The 21923-nt window shown below is 33.8% G+C and overlaps 1 protein-coding gene, 1 long non-coding RNA gene and 1 other non-coding gene across 7 annotated transcripts; 2 read left to right on the top strand and 1 right to left on the bottom strand.

Moving 5' to 3' along the window:
* Positions 1–6: 6 nt before the first annotated feature.
* LOC135161948 (uncharacterized) lies at positions 7–6367 on the bottom strand. Of its 4 annotated transcripts, none has more exons than XM_064119978.1 (7): positions 5498–6367; positions 4397–4436; positions 4053–4318; positions 2978–3213; positions 2062–2679; positions 1847–1981; positions 7–1731 (listed from the first exon to the last, which is right to left on the bottom strand). In XM_064119978.1, the coding sequence occupies exons 3-7, from the start codon at positions 4168–4170 to the stop codon at positions 913–915; spliced, it is 1926 nt and encodes a 641-aa protein (XP_063976048.1). In that variant the 5' UTR covers positions 4171–4318; positions 4397–4436; positions 5498–6367; the 3' UTR covers positions 7–912. The 4 variants fall into 4 exon arrangements, with proteins under 4 accessions (XP_063976048.1, XP_063976047.1, XP_063976045.1 ...); XM_064119977.1 differs by having other exon boundaries at positions 4397–5692; positions 5977–6367; XM_064119975.1 differs by lacking the exons at positions 4053–4318; positions 4397–4436; positions 5498–6367 and having other exon boundaries at positions 2978–3860.
* LOC135161950 (uncharacterized) lies at positions 6235–8619 on the top strand. Of its 2 annotated transcripts, XR_010298875.1 has the most exons (3): positions 6351–6665; positions 7017–7158; positions 7392–8619. It is a non-coding gene; the product is annotated as an uncharacterized LOC135161950 (long non-coding RNA). The 2 variants fall into 2 exon arrangements; XR_010298874.1 differs by lacking the exon at positions 7392–8619 and having other exon boundaries at positions 6235–6665; positions 7017–7246.
* A 12816-nt stretch (positions 8620–21435) lies between these two features.
* Trnai-gau (transfer RNA isoleucine (anticodon GAU)) lies at positions 21436–21508 on the top strand. Its single transcript has one exon. It is a non-coding gene; the product is annotated as a tRNA-Ile (tRNA).
* The last annotated feature ends 415 nt before the right edge of the window (positions 21509–21923 follow it).

Below are 21923 nucleotides of genomic sequence, written 5' to 3'. Positions count from 1 at the left end.
ATATTTACTTTAATTCGTCATAAAGATCCATCCCACATCGCCACAAAAACAATATAAATTAAGACCCGCGTGGACTATCTAACGAACGTCAACTTTTGGAAAAATTTTATCTTTTTAACTTAAAATACATTAACTTTTGGGACTAATTTTGCGTTGTGGGAACCACTTGAATGGACATGAAAAATAATGAAAAAAAGAGAGAAAACATGATGGAAGGGCGCTAAAGAGCGATATTATTTTAAAGGGATCTACCAAGTTTACTAAACAATTATTAAAAATATGTAGCTTACTACTGCATCCAGTTATCACTCAATCTCCTGGAGAGCATTTCAACCCTGAATCTTCATTATTTTAAAAGGAACACGGCGGGAAACATGCCGAAAAGGGTGAAAATCATGGAGATTTCACTCTCCAATCGCCGACTCGCCACTTACAAATTCATAACTTCTCCCCTAATTAATATTAAGGGATGAAACCAACGGCATTCGTTGGGGGATTAAATTTCATCCCCTAATCGTCATTATTTCACAAGAAAAACCGCGGAGTACATGCCGACAACAACGAAAATCGTCGAGATTTTAGTCTCCAATTGCCCGCTGCCCACTTAAAAATTGATAACTTCTCCCCCAATTAATATTAAGGGATGAAATCAAGGGCATTCGCTGGGGAATTAATTCCCCATCGATTGATACCGATTTCACCCCCTAATCTTCAGTTTTTCAATAGAAAAACCGCCGCTTATAAATAAATAAGTTCTCCCACAACAAATCTTTTACCCTGCCAAAAAATTTGAAAAATGATAATTAAAAAACCTCGTGTTACACATTTCATAAATTATAATATGAACTTTATTAAAAATAGTATGTTTAACCATTGCTAAAAAAACCTTATTCAGGTCCGTTACTAAATATACTATTTCGTACTGTTTTCAATTTTAATTCTATACATTTGCCATCCATTCCTTCTGGCATAATTTTGGGTCAGCAGAAGCTGAGCCAGGGCATTCGCTGACAGGCATCGGAATAATCTCGCGGCTCCTTTTCTGGCAATTCGAGGGAAATGATTATTGTTGTCCACTGCATGTGGATTGAACAAATAAAAATATTGGCGAGTACAATTGGGATTTTGTGGAGAAATGATATACGCAACCGTTTTGCCTTCCGAAATATATAAAAACCCTGTACGCTCAAGTTCGTGCTGATAAACAGCGGCATTTGATGAGATACTTTCAGTGATCTCGTGTAGGGTAGTTTCTGAAGACAGAAACCCCTGAGAATTGAAATAAACACCGATGGTAAACGCCTGACCACATGCCGTGAATCTGTTTTGGAGATCTTCTGGTGATAGATGTTGATAGACGATGTTTCTCTCAGTTCGTGAGTCGACATAAAGTCTGTCACCATCTATCAAGATCTGATCCAGAAGATCTCGTGTAACATTAACTGGGGATCCAAGTAGCACTGCTATCGCCACCACCGCATTTGCTGTGCACTGGGAATTTCTGCGCTCTACCGGAAAACGTTCGTGGCCCTGATGAAATCTGGCAGACTGGTGAAGTAATACTCCATTCATCGATGTTGCCAATTCGACAACTCCTTTTCTGTCCATCAATGATGACCAGTGAGGTCTTGAATCTCTTTCTGGATCTGGTATTGGTACCAGCACAGAATCCGTAATGGCTCTTGACGGCCTGCTGCATTCCATCACAACTTCATTGACTTTTTGAGATTCCTTGAAACAAAATATTTTCACCCTTCCGCTTTAATCGGTATTCCCAAATGTCACTATGTTATAGGCATCAAGGGCCGAAATTTAATTTAAAATCTGAGAGGTTACGCGAGCTCACATGATCTAAAGTCCTCGGGGAACAATTTGTCGAATCCGATGAAGGAATCGCTGGTAATACAGAATGGTCTGCGAAATCAGTTTCCATCTGAAGACCTGCTACCATGTCTTCGTCACTTTGGGGTGGATCTGCCAGCTGAAATAGTAATTTTCATCACAATCACGTGAATGTTTCTCTCACAATTTTTTTTTTTGAATGGATTCCTCGATAGATACCATTTCCGATTCAAACGCAGTTAACAAGGATCGACGAACCGATCCCAGATTCATCTCCAAAGAAGCTGAATTATGAATCCGTGAATCAAGGTCGACGGTCACTTGCATTGCGGTGAAATTATCTGCGTCAGCACCATCGTCATCACCATTGTCTGCGTCATCCTCATCACAAACAATTTGGATCTGATAGGCTTCTCTATTACAGTCATCTGATACCTCTCGAGCATAGTCCTCCAAGATTCTGGTTTCAGTATGACGGCAATAGTTTTCCCATTGCTGTATAGAAACGCATGCCAATGCCTCTGCCCAGATCGTTTCAGCCATTTCGTGTGAATAATCATTGTTGCGACCAATATTCTTATCATAATATCGCTTCATTTGTGACCAAACCATTTCAATCGGATTATAGATTGAATGGTATGGAGGCAAACGAACAATCTCATGATCAGTACATTTCGCAACATAATCATCCAATTGGTAACGAACTTCAGGCTTGTTGAGTTGAACAATGACCAGTAACTCCTTTTTGGTAGTCCCTGGCTCATAACGAATGTTATGATCATCCAACCACTTCTGGATCTGGGCAATTGTCCACTTTTGAGTAGGATTTTGATGTACCTGCAAAGGAAACAAGGAGGGGAAAATAAACAAAATTGTCGCATTCTTTAATCTCGGTAACAAAAGCAGCAATCAATATAGGTTGTCTCAAAACCCAACGTCTAAACTTCGAAACAAAGATGAGGATGGAATTCTGAATCGAAAAGTTAAGAGCAACTTGAAGATCAGACTCACCCTCTTCAACTTATTCGGGGTTGATTCGGGGTTATGGAGAATCAAATTCTCCATCGACCAACACCTGTTTCATTCCTTTATTTCATTACCTACAAAATCTTGCGCGCTGTAAAAATATACCTACTCGTTGGGAGTGATACGATGCATTGTCCATGACGATTATCGATGGCTCCCGGATGTTGGGGACAAGTCTTTCCTTGAACCATTTCTGGAATAGTTCTCCATTCATGTCACCATGATAATCGTCATCTGGTCTTGGTTTGACAGCTGTACGGTAGAATAGGGAGCATTCCGGAACGAAACCACTCCTCCCGCCAGCATTACAGATCAGGTACCGGTCACCAGTCGAATCATTCCTGACTGAGATTTTTTCATTAGTGCCCAGGTGGGAATTCACCATTGGTCCAAGCTTGGACCGAGAGTAGGCTAGGTTGGTTCGATCTTGCTTTCCAAGCTTGGAACAATCTTGGCTAGCCCTTGGTTTGTAACGCCCGTCCGAGCTTGGATCCGAAGTTTGATCCAAGCTTGAATCAAGTCCGGCGTCCAGACTTGGACCAACCTTGATCCAAGCGTCACCCAATTTGAGATCAAGCTTTAGCCTAATTTGGTCATCAGCCTTCATCCAAGCTCGACTTCCAAGTTTGACTTGAAAAAAAATATGTTCAGCTCGCTCCCCCCAACCCAAGCATTAGTATAGCCAAACAAAACTGTCAAAAGTTGATAATTCTTCCAATTTGAATTCTGACTTAATTTTTTTTCTTTGACCATCACGATCAACTTAATTTTTTTTCCACGAATTATGTTAACAGTTTTCCGGTTTTGGCTGAAAGCCCTCCGACAATAACCAGTTAGAAATTCTCGAACTTGCAAAAAATTAAAGAAAATAAAATAAATAAATAATATATTTATTTATAAAAAATATGGATTTATATCTTTATATAATATAAATTATTTAATTTTTTCTAAAATATATTGGCCCGAGCTTGGTTCTAACTTATCAATTCAAGCTCGGAGACCGAAGCTTGGATGAAGATAGGAATTGCCTTGGTAGCCAAGCTTTAATTCACAGGGAATCGCCAAACTTGGTTTTACCTAGGAATTACCACAGGTTCAACCGTGATCAAAACTAGGAATCCCGAGGCTTGGTAACCGAGGTTGGACCAAGTTTGAGCCTATCGTCCAAGCGGGGAAACCCTCACCTGTGTGGCTCCGGACATCACTGTCCTGCCACTCTTTCGACTTCCCCGTTCCTCGTCGATATGTCCAAGTCTCATCTTGGTAGACAATCGGCTTGCCTTCGTCAATTAGATGCTTCATTTTTTTGAGGAACTGGATCCTTCTGTAAGCGATGTATGGCTGTTCTTTGAGGTACCTAGTACCATCACGCTTACAGTAGGTGAACCCAATCTGAAGAAGGACTTTTTTCAGCGTCGTTTTTCCTCCGGTAAAAGTGATTTCCTTCGATCTTGAAAATAAAGTTTATGATACTACTATGCTCATTCAAATTTCAAAAGATCAACTAATAAATGAAAGAGGAACATACGCAATGACCTGCAGCAACTTTTCAATGGTCAATGGTTCACCTGCATAAAAAAGTTAATATATTATTCATCCTTACATACACAAGATAACGTTGACTTGTTTGATGTCCAGCCCAGAAAAAGAAAACGATTATTTTATAATGAAATGTTCGTGAAGGAGAATTTTCTTTGTACATAAAGTATTTTATAACATTGAATAAATTCTCCCCCTTAAAGAGGTAAAATACGTTCTAGAAAAGTTGAAATGCCTCAGAAGAAATGGGACGAATTTTCGTATAGTTATTGTGTTCAAATAGTACCGAACTTTTGCAATAGGACTACACAAACATTGCAAATTCTCTACTCTTACGTTTCTCGGCATGCTCATAAATTATATCGCGAATTTCGCCCTTGACTTCATCACTAATGTTGAGTTTGGGTGCAGTCCGATGCCTGTCTTTCCCTGGGGTCAAAAATGGTTCACCTGTCTCAGCATGCTGCATAATTTTGGTAATAGAAGGGAGGGATATTCTCAGCATTTTCGAGGTTCTCTCTCTACAGAATACGTACGTGCAAACATGCAATAGAAGATTGTGGGAATAGAAAAGGGGATTAGTCAACACTCGGTTAAGCATGCTATACACACAGAAAAGTAGAAGAATTATGTCAGGAAGTATTCGAGGAAAATTCCAATTTTTAATTGTGTTGCTTGATCAGACTTCTGCTATTTGCATCGTAATTTCCCGCAAACATCCTAGATTTCTTTTTTTCTTCCATAAATCGCAGAAAACGTGAAATACACGATGACTAATTTATCAAGTACTGGATCAATCATCAAATTACTATGGTAATTAGTATATTTTCGACCCCTCACTATTACGGATGCACATACAGTGTTATTACATGTTTCGTATTAGTATAAGTAGTGGAAACAAATGTACAGCTTATATAATAAGATAGAATTAGATTGTACCGTGATTAAGAAAAAATAGGGTTTGAAACTTTTTCAAAAACATGAAAAATATGTATTTTTCCGGAAATTTTTTAAAGGTCGCCTCTGAACTAGGTTGGCAACAGGAGGCAACCATTGTTGAGGACAAAAATGAAGGAACCACTATTAATACCTGGGTTGCTGCAAAGGGATTATGCATTGGCCTGCTCGCTGCTCCTCTTCATTAAAACAATAAACGGAGTATACCGCCATTTGGAATTGACTATTGAATGGTCTTCCTCGTTTATTATCCAATGAAATTGACCACGGCTTCCGATTTGAGGACCTCTTGGGAGTAGCATAGGGCCTTTTGTATTTCATTGGGAATCTACAGTTTTTAAGGGTAAAAAATAAAATATATTCCATCAGTATCCCCCTTCAATCGCCCTTGGTTTCATCCCTTAAATTTAAGGGGGGAGAAGTAATCAATTTTTAAGTGGGGAACGGGCGATTGAAGACTAAAATCTCGACGATTTTAGTCCTTGTCGGCATGTAGCCCGCGGTTTTTCTTTGAAAATAATGGTGATTAGGGGATGAAATGGGTATCAATCGATGGAGAATTTAATTCCCCAACGATTGATACCCATTGATTGTATATTCAAGTACACTTACCTTTTGTTAACACTGATGTCCCAACTCGAAAAATTACACAGGTTAATTATGAAGAAAATCTTAACTTAAAACAACAAACACACTAACATTAAAATTAGCACACAAAATAAATTCAAATTAACACACAAATAACATGTAAAACGTAATAAATTATTTATTCTTGATATTTTTTTTTCCTGCAAAGAGAACGCTTGGTCTTGTCGAACAATTAATAGCCAGATTTTCAATTATTTTTTAAATATATTTTATTTCAGGAAGAAACTAGTTCCCGCGTAGGAAACTTATGAACATGTGGGTAACGCGGTAATATCCTGAAATTACGCATGCGCGAAGAAGGGAGGGGGTAGACTTCGGGTTATACCCGATGTTAAAACTTATACTGACGTTAGTATAAGATGGCGGCTGTGCTTGTTCATGCTTGACGGCCTCTCTCGGTTATTGCGTCTATTTTTTCTCAATCGTACCTTCAATTCCGATTAAAAAGACAATTTATGCGGTGTAAACGCAACCATCGACTCAAGTCAACATATTCAGTGTGTTTTTATATTAGAGTATTATAGTAATTTGTGAAAAGTGTGTGTCCCCATGTATTTGAAGACAGTCTGAGAATTACCTGTGCTGATGCGTTGAAATCAAACGTCTAAGGGCTGCGGGGAGGGAACGGAATTTCTTTGTTCATTCCAATTCTTGTAATTGTGATTTCTGTTACTTGTGTGATTCTATGTTGTATAGAACTATATTAGCAACTAACTTACATCGCAGGTCCATCAACAAAAAAGTTATGGCCAGAGAACTCGAAATTCTAAGGATTAATATAGACAGGGGAACTGTATTTTCCAACTTACAAAATACACAAAAAATGTGGTTGATGTCATTAATTATATTAATCCAAACAATAAGACAGCACTAGACTAGTCATAGTATTCCTAATATATGTGATGGCATTTTTTATAGTTATAATTTTCTTTTATTTTCTGTGGCCGCGATAAAACCCAAATTTTCACTTTAAAATGCTGATATCGTTTTTTTTCAAATTGCAGCTTTTCCATTGGGCATAATTGATGTCAAATTGAGCTGCATTTTACCATGATGGATAGCAGTAAGCAGGCATTTTAAGCTATAACAGCCACATTAGCACACATGAATTTTGACAATTTAGTGATAAAAACTTGCACTAAAAAGGTTAATATTTGAAATAAATTCGTTGAACACTTGTTTTTGATGATGGATTATATTGAGGTGTTTTAATAATAATCATGGTAAATTGAGAGCAAGTATAATTTGAATAATATATAGATGTGTTCCGATGTGCACTTGCCCTCCCTGCTAGGCGAACTGACTCGATTTCCAAACCGTCATGGAGATCGTCAACGCTGTATTCCTCATGAAAAATGCTGCATTCGTCATTGTTTTAGATAAAAAATCTGATCCTGAGTCGCCAGAAGTATTCGACACCTCATGCTTCTTTATGGGATAGCTCGGGTGCTCTTTGTTTCGACTCTAAGAAAAACGCCTCTCATGGCAATCTGGAAAGTTTTTCCCGCACATTTGGTCATACTGACCTGATTGTCGATCTCGCCATGTACTCCTGTAATATCTAATGATTTTTACATAACTAATGTAACGTGGTAGATTTTTACTCGCATAAAAATGCTCCAGTTAGCCCGCCCTTTTCCCTTGACGGTCCGAAAACGGAACAAATGCTCTGAAGGGAGCCAGTTGTTTTTTTGTTTCGACGGGAACAACAAATCGAAAAACGTACTCGAAGCGGATAACTCACGACGATGAACCAAAATTCTAACTTAAAACGTAAATATAGGAAAACTTAAACTAAAGGGTCAAGGGAAAGGTGGTAAATGCTCAGGATGTAGGTTGTGGAGAGAGGGGTGGTTCGGGGTATGCTGGTCACTGGACTATATTAACTTCATCTCTTGATAATAATAACCTTAAATATAATAATTTCTCGAATATTCCATAGTTTAATAAGAAACGCAAATATAACCCCAATAATTTTCGAGAGAGATAGATCTTACAAATTATTGATCATTCCATTTATTTTAAGGAATGCAGCGTATCGTAGGCAGAGAGAGACCGAAACTGCTTTTATCCGTCTAATCTAATCCATTAAATTCATAAAAAACCAAATAGAACAAAAGAAAATATAATGATCCTACTGTCGGGCTAAATACTATTAATTTACCCGAAAATAACGTAACGATCAATGATTTCAACTCATTCCTGATCGGTACATTAAATAAATCCGAACAACAAATTCCGAGGCGTTATAAACGCAATTAATAACAGAAAATCCTAGCGCAGCATAATTTATGAAGCATACGGGCTCCGAGAGCATAGTCGAACACAGAGCAGCTAGAACGACGGACGCGGGCCTTTTGTTAAAATCATGTATCCCCGGAGACAAAGCTGAGTGAGCCCAGAGGATCGTGGGGGTTTAGAGCCAACCACCTAACTGAGCTCAAGGCTACGATTGGTCCCCTAGTCCTATTTGTGGAACAGGCCCCTCATCCTGACTCTTAAGGTAAAATAGAAGAATGATTGTAAGGCAGTTCGACCTCAGACGCCTAAAAGTTATGTTAAGCCTACAACTTACGAATAAATTTTCAATAATATAATCTCGCTAAATTGGTGTCTGTGTTTAATTATTTAATTTTAAATTCCCGCACTTGTGAAGCAAAATGATTTTGCACTCCACGGGCATCGGACCTGCCACCTGGGAGCCAGCGAACCAGATTGGAACGTAACAGGTAGATGGTACCGGTCGTCGGTGTGTGTAGAGGGAGTGTAGTGACGCAACGGTACATAAAAAGACAGTTGTGGACTAAGCGGCGGTTGGTGCGTGTTCGTCCTTGTTTACGTCTTGGTTTCTGCGTCTAACTTGTTCAATCATATGTGAAATTTTATTGGCAAAAATTGGGGGGGCTCCGTTTGTACTTGTTCAATTGTACAAATAATGAACAGTAGAGAGAATTTTCAAACGTTGAGAGCACCGGTGTGCAGGGATCCAACTGTCGAGACAAAAAGGTAAGCTGTACATAGGCGCTGGGTCCACATGTACAGCCACATTTTTGTCTCGACAGTTGGATCCCTGCACACCGGGGCTCTCAACGTTTGAAAATTCTCTCTACTGTTCATCATTTGTACAATTGAACAAGTACAAACGGAGCCCCCCCCAAAAATTAGGCGGTGGTGGCGCACGAACTAAACCTGGCACATTCCTACCGGTAAAGAAGGTAACCAACAATTGCCCGGCTTATTTATATTCGGGAGATTGTCAGCACGATGCAAAACTCTTCCCAGTTGCGAAGTTCAATCGTAATACCATTTAATGCCTCTAACAAAAAAATCTGAAGACTAACCCCAAATTTGAAGCAAAACATTGGCCGTCCGATTTTTTCGGAGAAAAACAATTTTTTTTGCATTTTTCGGCGGTTTAGGGCTTTATTCACATGTAGAGGATACTCAAGCACGAGAAATGATTCGCTCCAGTTTGCAAAAATCAACGATGGCACCCTTCGATTTCTCTCACAAAAAAATCAAAGGAGTACGTCTGCCATTTTTTTGTGAAGGAGGAAAAGAAATTTTTTTCAGGTTTTTTAAAAATTTAGGGCCTTATTGATATTCAGGGGACTCTTAAGCACAAGAGTCCCCTGACCGGCTCACTTCGATGTTTATCCTAATGACTTAAAATATAAATTAAATATTGGGTTTTCATATGTCAAGAATTACTATTGCTAATATGTCTTTTTCCCCATCATTTTTTTTTAATGTATTGATTTATTAAATTCATTGATTGACTTTATTGAACCGAATAAAAGAGTAAAGGAATTTGAAATCATCCGCCAAGGGAAAAATCCCTAGCCGTGCCAAGGGTGTGGGGAGCGTGAGTGAGCTGCGGGCTGCGTGACTGCACTACTGCAGTATGCCCTAAGATGGCGGCTGCACGTGCTTGTCCGTTCCGGCGTCTCGCGTAAATCGTGTAATTAATTTAATGAAACGTTGAATTTGGATTATTAAAGTGGTTAATTGAATGGAAATAGGTTCGCGGCGTGCAATTAACATAGTGAGTATGTCTTTTAAAGTTGAATAGTGAATATTGAAGTGATTTGTGGGAATTGCGTATGAGTACTGGGGGCTGCCCAATGACGCCTAATTTGTTTAATTATGCTGGAAATTTTGATGAAAAAACTAGTAAATTGGGTATAAATTGATTGACCGAGGAAAGTGTGTCAATTCGGTGGTATTTTTATAAATAATTAAATGCTAAATGGACAACTGAGAAATAGGCAGTGTCTTCACAGAGCTGGGTGACAAAGGGATGGTGCGGTGAGGGCGGGGCAGCCGTACGTGTCCGTGGTTGTTGGCGGCTTGGTGATGACGCCTAATCTATTAAATAAATAGTGAAATATTGCTAAAAAAGACTGGTACATTGGGTGTAAATGGATTGGCCCAGAAAAGTGTGTTTATTGAGTGGAATTTTTTGAAAAAATAAAATGCTAAATGGACTGAAAAACGAGTAGCGTCTCCACAGAGCTTGGTCACGAAGGGATGGTGCGGTGAGGGGGGGCAGCCGTACGTACGTGTCCGTAGTTGTTGGTGGCTTAGTGATGAGGGCTAATTATGCTGGAAATTTTCCTAAAAAAAACCATTAAATTGGGTGTAAATGCATTGGCCCAGTAAAATTTGTGCATTCAGTGGCATTTTTTGAAATAATAAAATGCAAAAAGGAGGACTGTGAAATGCGCCGCGTCTCTACAGACTTGGGTGGCAAAGGGATGGTGCGGCGAGGCGGGGCAGCCGTGCGTGTTGGTGCTTGTCGGCGGCTTGGTGATGACGCGTAACCTGTTAAATGAAATAATTGGACAAATTGTTGGTTAAAAAAAAGTGGTAAATTGCGTGTAAATGCATTGGCCTGGAAAGGTGTGTTTATTGAGTGACATTTTTAAAATAATAAAATGGAAAATGGACGAATGAAAAATACGTAGCGTATCTACAGACTTGAGTGGCAAAGGGTTGGGGGGGGGGGGGCAGTTGTGCGCGTTGGTGGTTGTTGGTGCGTCGGTGTAATTTGTTTAAAATTTTAATTAAAAAAATGACGAGTGAGGTATGGATTGGCGTAAAAAAGTGTGTGCATTGCGTTAAATTTTTTTAAATAATAAAATGTTTAATTGTGGAGTGGAAATACGGGAGTGACCAGTGGGGCGAAGGGATCGAGGGGGGGGGGGTAGTTGTGCGCGTTCGTGGTTGTCGGTGGGCCGGTAAAAAGGCGTAATTTGTTTAAAAATGTTTAGAATTTTAATTTAAAAAATAATGAGTCGGGTTGTAAATACAGTGGCCTAAGAAAGTGTGTGCCTGTTGTTTGAATTGTGGCATAATTGAATGGTTAATTGGTTAGTGAGAAATCAGGTGGAATATTAAGTGAGCAGTGTTTTTTTGGTGGTGGATAGTCAGTGTTTTTTTTTTTTTTTTTTTTTTTTTAATGTGAATTGTTGAAGTGAGCTGTGGAAAAGGAGGAATGCTGAGACAGCAGGCGACACATTGCAGTTATCCCGGTGAGTCAATAATTAGAGAATTTTTATTTAAAGTTAATCATTTGTGATAAATTTTTAAGAAGGTTAATGAGTAGCATAAAGCTGATATTAGTATAGAAAAGAGTTTTTTTTTTTGGAATTGTTAATTATTTGTCACAAATGTTTAACGATGCTCATGATGAGCTTCTAGTGGATAAGAGGTACGTTTATGAGTTGTGAGAAATTAAAATGAATTAATTAATAAAGTGAAGCTAGCCAGAGTCGGGGTTTTTGAATTAATTAGAGAATTAGCTCTTAATTGGGTTTTATATAATTTTTTTGTGTCGTCAGTAAAAATAAAATGGTGAAAAAGCTTTGTTGAAAAATCAATTTTTGTAATTTGTTTTTTTTTTTTTAATGTGAAGTGAGCTGTGGAAAAGGAGGAATGCTGAGACAGCGTTCAACAGCAGGCGACAGTTTGCAGTTTGCAGTATGCAGTTTGCAGTTGATATCTCGGTGAGTCAAAAATTAAAGAATTTTTATTTAATGTTAAGCAATTGTGATAAATTTTGAATTATTTGTCACAAATGTTTAACGATGCTCATGATGAGCTTCTAGTGGATAAGAGGTACGTTTATCAGTTGTGAGAAATTAAAATTAATTAATAAAGTGAAGCTAGCCAGAGTTGGGGTTTTTGAATTAATTAGAGAATTAGCTCTTAATTGGGTTTTATATAATTTTTTGGTGTGGTCAGTAGAAATAAAATGTTGAAAAAGGTTTTTTTGAAAAAGTAGTTTTTGTAATTTGTCATGCACTGTTGGACTCAGCTGTCACATATACTGGGGGTTGTAGGAAGGGGTGTTTTTGGGGGGGGGGGGGCGCGGTGGGAAATGAAGACGGGCGTTGCTGTAGAATTCAGCGGCCGCCGTCAGATCCCGCACTTTATCCGTCGGACTCGGAGGTGTATTATTGATACCCGTCGGAGTGCGACCTGTATCCTGAATTACCCGTCGTACTTGACTGTGGTGAAGTGCGACGTGGAGTCCCGTTTTGTATATGCCCTGTATATTGGGCGGTAAAAAGCGCGTAAATTTAGGGTGGAGGGGAATGAAGACGGGGGGATCGTCCAGAATTCGACGGCCTCCTTGTCGGAGCCCCCGGGGTTTTGTTCCGTCGGAGTTGGACAGCGAGGAAAAGGTGTCTGATTCCGACGAATCGTGTCGACGAATTGAGACATCGTGTATTATATAGGGGTGGAAAATATTTTTTGGACAAGCCTCGACGCATTGAATTGAATGCGGAGGTTTAGTATATGCGGCGGCGGCTAGTTTGGGTGGAATGGTAAATTATAAGAAATGAATATTTGAAGAAAGCTTTTTGAGGATGAAATGAATAATTAGTAAAAAAATAATTGAGTGGGATGGTTAGCTTGACAGGTGGATATTTGTTAGTCGGAATTTAGTAATTTGCATTGTAAATGATTTCTCACAAATGATGAATAACCGTAAAGAGAACCTCGGGGGGAGGAGCATTTAAATGTAAAAGTGCTAAGGTAGTAAAAATGTTTAACATCTGTTATGGGGAGAAATATAAATTGAAAATGTATTTTTCATTGCTATTTCATCGAGCCTGAGAAATATTTAACAAGGCTGATAAAGAATTGCGTTTTTTTTGTGGGGGATTTTAGTGATGAACCCGGGGGTTGATCGCTGTGAAAGTTGTAAGGTACTGTTAATGGTATAAATATAAATTTGTAATTTTTTTGAATTGATATTAAATGGCGTGAGCATGTTTTTATGAATAGAGAGAGTTAGAAGCGAAGTTTTGCAAAGCCTAGTCATAATGAAGTTGTAAGGGTTTCGCTAGATGGTGTCAGTCAAGAAATTGGTGGCCCTGCGAAACTTGTCACCCTTCAGACTAGATTTGTTTACCTTTGCAATAATATTGTTAGACTGGTTAGGATATTTTTATGAATAGAGATTGAGAAGAGAGAGAGAGTTAGAAGCGAAGTTTTGCAAAGCCTAGTCATAATGAAGTTGTAAGGGTTTCGCTAGATGGTGTCAGTCAAGAAATTGGTGGCCCTGTGAAACTTGTCACCCTTCAGACAAGATTTGTTTACCTTTGCAATAATATTGTTAGACTGGTTAGGATATTTTTATGAATAGAGATTGAGAAGAGAGAGAGAGTTAGAAGCGAAGTTTTGCAAAGCCTAGTCATAATGAAGTTGTAAGGGTTTCGCTAGATGGTGTCAGTCAAGAAATTGGTGGCCCTGCGAAACTTGTCACCCTTCAGACTAGATTTGCTTACCTTTGCAATAATATGGTTAGACTGGTGAGGATATTTTTATGGATAGAGATTGAGAAGAGAGAGTTAGAAGCTAGGTTTTGCAACAGTTAGTTAGAATAAAGTCGTAAGAATCTCACAACAGGGTTTAAATGAAGGAATACTTAGCAAGGCGTGTGAAAAATAGGGTTTTTAAAATTGATTAAAATTTTCTGTCGGGTTGTCAGGTGTTAAATTCAGAAGATATTGAAAATGGGTGAAATAAAAATTTTGAAAATAGCTTTAATGGATATTCCATGGTGTGAGACGAATATTTAGCAATGCGTGTGAAAAATTGAGTTTTTTAAAATGATTTTAATGTTTTGCGGGGTTGTCAGGTGTTAAATTGGTAACATATGGAAAATTTGGAACCATGTCGGTAATTGGTTAGAGCGCGGGTGACTTGTTCCACACGTCGATAACTAGTCTGTCGGTAAGAGTATTGGACGGTCGGTATCTCGGCGATGGGTAAATAGTCGACGAAGTGTAATGACGTGACAGGGTTATCAGCCGTCAAACTTTTAGCGTATTGAAAATAGTTAAAATAAAAATTTTAAAAATAGCTTTAATGGATATTAAATGGTGTGAGACGAATATTTAGCAACGCGTGTGAAAAATAGTGTTTTTGTTATATTGATTTTGATGTTTTGTGGGTTTGTTATCAGTTAAACAGGTAAGTATTGAAAATTGTTAAAATAAAATTTTTGAAAATAGCTTTAATGGATATTAAATGGTGTGAGTCGAATATTTAGCAACGCGTATGAAGAATTGCGTTTTTTTTTTATTGATTTTAATGTTTTGCGGGGCTGTCAGCTGTTAAATTTGCAACATATTGAAAATGGTTGAAATAACAATTTTGAAAATAGCTTTAATGGATATTAAATGGCGTGAGACGAATATTTAGTAACGCGTGTGAAAAATTGCGTTTTTTTAATTGATTTTAATGTTTTGTGGAGTTGTCAGGTGTTAAATTTGCGACTGATTGAAAATGGTTAAAATAAAAATACTTAAAATAGTTTTAATGGATATTAAATGGCATGAGACGAATATTTAGCGACGCGTATGAAAAATTCCGTTGTTTTTATATTGATTTTAACGTTTTGTGGGGTTATCAGCTGTTAAATTCGTAACATATTGAAAATGGTTAAAATAAAATTTTTTAAAATAGTTTTAATGGATATTAAATGGCGTGAGACGAATATTTAGATTTTAACATTTTGTGGGGTTATCAGGTGTTAAATTCGTAACATATTGAAAATGGTTAAAATAAAATTTTTAAAAATAGTTTTAATGGATATTAAATGGCGTGAGACGAATATTCAGCAAGGCGTATGAAAAATTGGGTTTTTAAAATTGATTTTAATGTTTTGTGGGGGTGTTAGCTATAAAATTTTGAACATATTGAAAATAGTTGAAATAAAAATAAAAAAAATAGGTTTAATGGATATTAAATGGTGTGAGAGGAATATTGAGTAAGGCGTGTAAAAAATAGTGTTTTTTAATTGATTTTAAAGCGTTGCGCGGTTGTCAGCTATTAAAGTTGGAAATATTGAAAATTTCGAATGAGATCGGTAATCCGGTAGAGCGCGGGTGAGTTGTTCCACACGTTGATAACTAGATTGTCGGTAATCCGATTGGTCGGTCGGTATTTGGGCTGTTGGTTAAACAGTGATAATAGTTTTAGGGGTAGCCGGCTCGAAGAGTCGATAACTCGACTGAAGGTAATGACAGTCGTCGGTCGGTATGTCGGCGATGGGTAAAGAGTGATTACAGCTTTAGGGGTAACTGGTTTGAAGCGTCGATAATTGAGCTGATGGTAATGCGATTGGTAATTTTTGACTTATATATAAAATATTAAATTAATATATTAAGTTATTATTTAAAATTGAATTTAAAAATACTTTGTTTTTTGAATTAAATTGAATTGAAAATTTTTTAATCTAATAAATTTAGATTAGAAAAATTCTATTTAATAGTTTTATCTATTTGTAAAAATATGAAAAAATGTTATGTTTATAACGTTAAAAGATATAATTATTTATATGAAAAATAATTGAAAGTTATGTTTTTTGATTTATATAAAAAAATATAATTGATTTTCTATGTTTATTTTATTAATTTGAAATAATTCTTATTCAATATTAATTTTTCTTAGAAATAAATTGATTAACTTTTATTGTTTGAATAAAATAGTTGAGTAATAGAAGTTATGTGGGGGCTAAATCTATACAATATTATTTATGAAATAGATTTAGTTGAATAATCTTGTTATTTTTTATAAATTGAAATTTCTTTATTTAATAATAATTGTTTAATTATTATTATTATAATTATTAGGAGTTGTTCGTTTTGGGTTTTGATTTATTGATATATTAATAAATTTCGATTGAATAATATGTTTTATTTGAATTGTTTGTTAAAAATAAATTGCAAGAATAATTAGAATTTCTATTTATATTGTAAATTTTGGATTATTGATTTGAATTTGAAGAGCGTTATTTAGAATTTGAATAATTTAGAATGAAATTTTATTATAAAAATCAGAATATATTGTTTATTAAATGATATATGTTGAATATTATTATGTACAATAATTAGAATTGTTGTATTTTGAAGCTATTGAAGAATTAGAGATTAGAGATTTGTTTTTTGTTAATAATATATTTATATATATATTTGATTATTTATAACAATATGATTAGGAGGAGTGCCCCGATTTTTTGTATTTTTTCTAAAATGATTTTTTGTTATAAATTAACATATATTAAACTTTTTATTTATATTACTTCCGGTTAGGGTTAAATTTTGTAATATTGAATTATTTAATAATAAATTTGAAATTTTTTTGTAATAGCAAATTTGAAGTTAATTTTCAAGTATAAATTTAGAAAATTTATAATATAATTAAAAATGATAAATTTTAGATGGCAAAGAAGATTTTGTTTTCCTTTTAAATAAATTTGCAATTTAATGTTTAATGTTGAGTTATCTATAGGTATAATTATGGAATTAGAGTTGAGTCTTACTGGGAGTACAATAGAATGGTAACTCGTCATGTTTTTGTTATACTTTTTTTTTATAGTTATACCTATCATACCTCCAATTATAATAGGCATAATTATAAAAAAAAAAAAAAATTGTAACAAAAGCATGAGCAGGTACCATTATATTAGAGTTTCAGTAAGACTCAACTCTAATTGAATAATTATACCTATATATAAAGCAAGATTAAAGATTAAATTGCAAATTGAAAATTGTATAAAATGTAAGATTTGAGTAAAGCTTCTGACTTGACTAATAAATTGTAAATTGATTTGAAAGAAAGAAAATAGTTGTTTGATATGTGAAATTTAGAAAATTTCTAGTGTAAAATGAATTAAAAATAGAATATTATAAAAATATGAAAATTTTTCAGTAAAAAAAGAGAAAAATGAAATATATTAAAATTTAGAATAAAAAATGCAAGGAATGGGGCACTTGTAATGATATTGTAATAAATAAGAATATATATTATAGTTGAAATAAAAATAAAAAAAATAGGTTTAATGGATATTAAATGGTGTGAGACGAATATTGAGTAAGGCGTGTAAAAAATAGGGTTTTTTAATTGATTTTAATGCGTTGCGGGGTTGTTAGCTATTAAAGTTGGAAATCAAAGAGGATAGACCAAAGTAGAGGCTCAGTTCTGGGGGTTTGACTGACGCCAGTTTCTCCACGTTACCGACACGATTTCACCCCCGAGGAGACGGGGCGCCACGAGTCCTACTGGGGTATCTGCATATCGGCCAAGTGGGGGGGCTCCGTTCGTACTTGTTCAACTGTACAAATGATCAACTGTACACAAAATTTTCAGACAGTGAGAGCACGACTGTGAAGGGATTCAACTGTCGAGAGAAAAAGCTAGGCTGTACATGTGGACCCAGCGCCACATGTACAGCCTAGCTTTTTAGAATTTTAGAATTTTCAAACGGTGCTCTCACCGTTTGAAAATTCTGTGTACAGTTGATCATTTGTACAGTTGAACAAGTACGAACGGAGCCCCCCCGCTTGGCCGATATGTAGATACCCCAGTAGGACTCGTGGCGCCCCGTCTCCTCGGGGGTGAAATCGTGTCGGTAACGTGGAGAAACTGGCGTCAGTCAAACCCCCAGAACTGAGCCTCTACTTTGGTCTATCCTCTTTGTTGGAAATATTGAAAATTTGGAAGTAGATGGGTAATTGGGTAGAGGGCAGGTGAGTGGTTCGACACGTGTCGATAAGTAGGTTGTCGGTAATAGTATTGGAGAGTCGGTATCTGGGATGTGGGTAAAATAGTGATAAGAGTTTTATGGGTAACCGAGTGGAAGCGTCGGTAACTGGACTGAAGGTAATGTCAGTCGTCAGTCGGTATGTCGGCGATGGGTAAATAGTGATTACAGCTTTAGGGGTAACTGGTTTCATGCGTCGATATTTGTACTGATGGTAATGCGATTGGTAATTTTTTACTTATCTATAAAATATTAAATTGAAATAAATACTTATAATTAATATATAAAATGGAATATTAAATTAATATATTAATTTATTATTTAAAATTAAATGTAAAAATACTTTGTTTTTTGAATGAAATGAAATTTATATGAGATTAAAATTTTGAATTTACTAAATTAAAATATTAAAATTGAATATGAATAGGATTGATTTAATTTAAAGTTGAATTTAAAAACATTTTTTGAATTAAATGGAATTGAACATTTCTAATCTAATAAATTGAGAATAAAAAAATGATATTTAATAGTTATATCTATTTGTAAAAATATGGAAAAATGTAATGTTTTAAGTGAAAGTGATGTTATTTGATTTTTATATAAGACAATATAATTGATTTGATATGTTTATTTTGATTAATAAGTTGCTTAATTTAGTTAATTAAAAAAAATTGTTAAGTTTTATCGTTCCAATAGTTATTAATAGAAGTAATGTGGGGGCTGAATCTCTACAATATTATTTATTAAATAGATTTAGTTGAATAATGTTGTTATTTTTTATAAATAGGAATTTCCTTATTTAATAATTATTATTTGATATAAATTATAAATTTGATAATATTAATGAAATTAGGAGTTGTTGGTTTTGGGTTTTGATTAATTGATATAGTAATTGATTGAGATTGAATAATATGTTTTATTTGAATTGTTTGATAAAAATAAATTGCAATAATAATTAGAATTTGTATTTAAATAGTAAATTTTGGATTATTGATTTGAATTTGAAGAGGGTTATTTAGAATTAGAAGATATTGTTTATGAAATGATATATGTTGAATATTATTATGTTTAATAATTAGAATTGTTGTATTTAGAAGTTGTTATTTATGAATTAGAGATTAGACATTTGTTTTTTGTTAATAATATATTTATATATATTTAATTATTTATAAGAATATCATTAGGAGGAGTGCTGCCCTGATTTTTGGTATTTTTTGTAAAATGATTGTTTATTATAAATTAACATATATTGAACTTTTAATTTATATTACTTCCGGTTAGGGTTAAATTTTTGAATATTGAATTATTTAATAATAAATTTGAATTTTTTGTTTTCAATAGAAAAAAATGTAAATTTTTTTGTAATAGAAAATTTGAAGTTAATTTTCAAGTATAAATTTCTAAAATTGATAATATAATAAAAAATGATAAATTTTAGATGGCAAAGAAGATATTGTTTTCCTTTTAAATAAATTAGGAATTAATTATTTAAGTGAGAGACTTTGATAAAATTAGATATTTAGTATAATGAAAAATTATGAATTTAATGTTTAATGTTGAGTTATTTATAGGTATAATTATTGAATTAGAGTTGAGTCTTACTGGGAGTGTAATAGAATGGTAATTGGTGATGCTTTTGTTATAATTTTTTTTATAGTTATGTCTATATTACCTGGAAATTGTAATAGGCATAATTATAAAAAAAAAAAAATTGTAACAAAAGCATGTGCCGTTACCATTGTATTAAATTGTCAGTAAGATTTAACTTTAATTGAATAATTATAGTGATAGATAAATGAACGTTGAATATTAAATGTAAAATTTTAGTAAAGTTGTTTGACTTAACTAATAAATAGTAAATTGATTTGAAAGAAATAAATAGTTGTTTACTATTTAAAATTAGTGATTTGAAATGATATGTGAAATTTCGAAAATTATTAGTTTAAAATGAAGTTAAAATAGAATATTATAAAAATATGAAAATTTGTCAGTAAAAAAAGAAAAATAAATTGAAATTTATTATTAAATAATTTTTAATATTATAAAGTTAAAGGCTAATATAATATTAAAATTTAGAATAATAAATGGAAAGAGTGGGGGCACTCCTAATGATATTGTAATAAATAAGAAAATATATATAGATATATTATTAAGAATAAATAAATGGTTAATTTGTAATCTCTAATTGTTAAATAATAAGTTAATAATAGAGGAATTGTAATTATTAAAGCTAATAATGTTGAGGATATATGATTTAATGAATAATTTAGTAAATTTAAAAAAATAAAAGATATTATTTAATCTAAATGAATTAATATGTTAGTAAATTAAAGCTGAAAGGGGAAAATTGTAATGTTATAAATATTATAAAATTTATAATGATATTATATAAATATAAATATAATATATATTACTATTATCTATTAATAATAATAATAATAATCATAATAGTAATATATATTATATTTATATTTATATAATGTAATTATAGCAATTATAATATATTAACTATTATTATCATATAATTATTATTAATATTATTATACTATTATTATTTATATTATTATTATTTTTCTTAATATGATATTTATTTATAATATGAAAGTATTTATTATAAAAGAAAGATATAAAATGAATGAAATTTTTTTATAGAAATAAAAAAAAATAATTGGAAATAATTTATAATAGAAATAATGATATATTTTAAGGTTAGAATTATGAAAATTGAGTATATTTTTAGAAATAGATGAAAGTAGGAAATATAATTAGTGAATTTGAAATTTATTAGATAAAAAATTGTAATTTGTTCATAAGGTAACTGAATGAAAAAAATGAAGTATTTAAAATGAAACTTGCAATAAAATAAAAATGAAGTATAAATGTAATAAAAATAAATATAAATAATTTGTAGATTAATATACGAATATATTAATGTAATATATTAATAGTAATTATATTAATAAAAATTCTATTACAATTACTATTAATAAACTATTAATTCTATTAATAACTATTATAGTAATATTAATAATAGTTAATAATAGTTAATAGTAATAGTAGTTAATAGTAATTGATATAATTACTATTACTAGTAATTATATGAATAAATATATTAATGTATCAATAGAAATAAATATAAATAATTTAGAAATGAATGTAGGTGTATACTTTAATGTATTGAAAATAAAGATTTTTGTAATTGTTTTTAATAATAGATATTAAATGTAAGTAAGATGATTATTTATTAATGCGTGGGAAATAGCAATGAAAAATATTGGGGATTGTTTTAAAAATGTTTGTCGTATGAAGGGGACGGCGGTGTTCCATATATGGAATAAAAGTTAATGCAAAAAACGATTAGGAGCCGGATAGCTCAGTTGGAAGAGCATCGGATTGATAATGGGAAGGTTCCGGGTTCAAATCCCGGTCTGGACAATGGATTTTTTCAGGACTTTTTCTTGAAAAAAATGATATGGAGAATTATCCAGCAGGTGTTAAACTTTGAATGGTAACTTTTAATGTTAATTTAGGAAGTGTAGAATAAAATATTAGAATAATTGTTTATAATTGTTTATAATTGCTCCCCCCGAGGTTGTCAGTGGGGCGCGAAGTTATATAAGGAGTTTTGTGGTCACAATAGAGGGAGTGTCACACATAATAGGCAGTCTCACCTGTGGTGGAGTGAGACTGTCTAAGAGAGGGAGTCTCACCTGTGGTGGAGTGAGATTTTCTCTCAAGAGGGTGGTCACAAGAGGGTGGTCACATTTGAGGCAGTGTTACCTGTGGTGGAGTGACACTGCCTAAGAGGGTGGTCACAGGAGGATCGTCACAAGAGGGTGGTCATAAGAGG

Source organism: Diachasmimorpha longicaudata, chromosome 4 (genome assembly GCF_034640455.1).
Source record: "Diachasmimorpha longicaudata isolate KC_UGA_2023 chromosome 4, iyDiaLong2, whole genome shotgun sequence".
Classification (NCBI taxonomy): Eukaryota; Metazoa; Arthropoda; class Insecta; order Hymenoptera; family Braconidae; genus Diachasmimorpha; species Diachasmimorpha longicaudata.
This window is presented reverse-complemented; position numbering and strand designations above follow the sequence as displayed.

Bases quoted from the DNA above. Each gene is read 5' to 3' on its own strand.
- LOC135161948 (XM_064119975.1), bottom strand. From the start codon at position 3,475: ATGAAGGCTGATGACCAAATTAGGCTAAAGCTTGATCTCAAATTGGGT. The intron at 2,680-2,977 runs GTAGGTATATTT...TTTCCTTTGCAG, and splicing joins CATCGTATCACTCCCAACGA to GTACATCAAAATCCTACTCA. The intron at 1,732-1,846 runs GTGAGCTCGCGT...TTTTGTTTCAAG, and splicing joins CCCCGAGGACTTTAGATCAT to GAATCTCAAAAAGTCAATGA.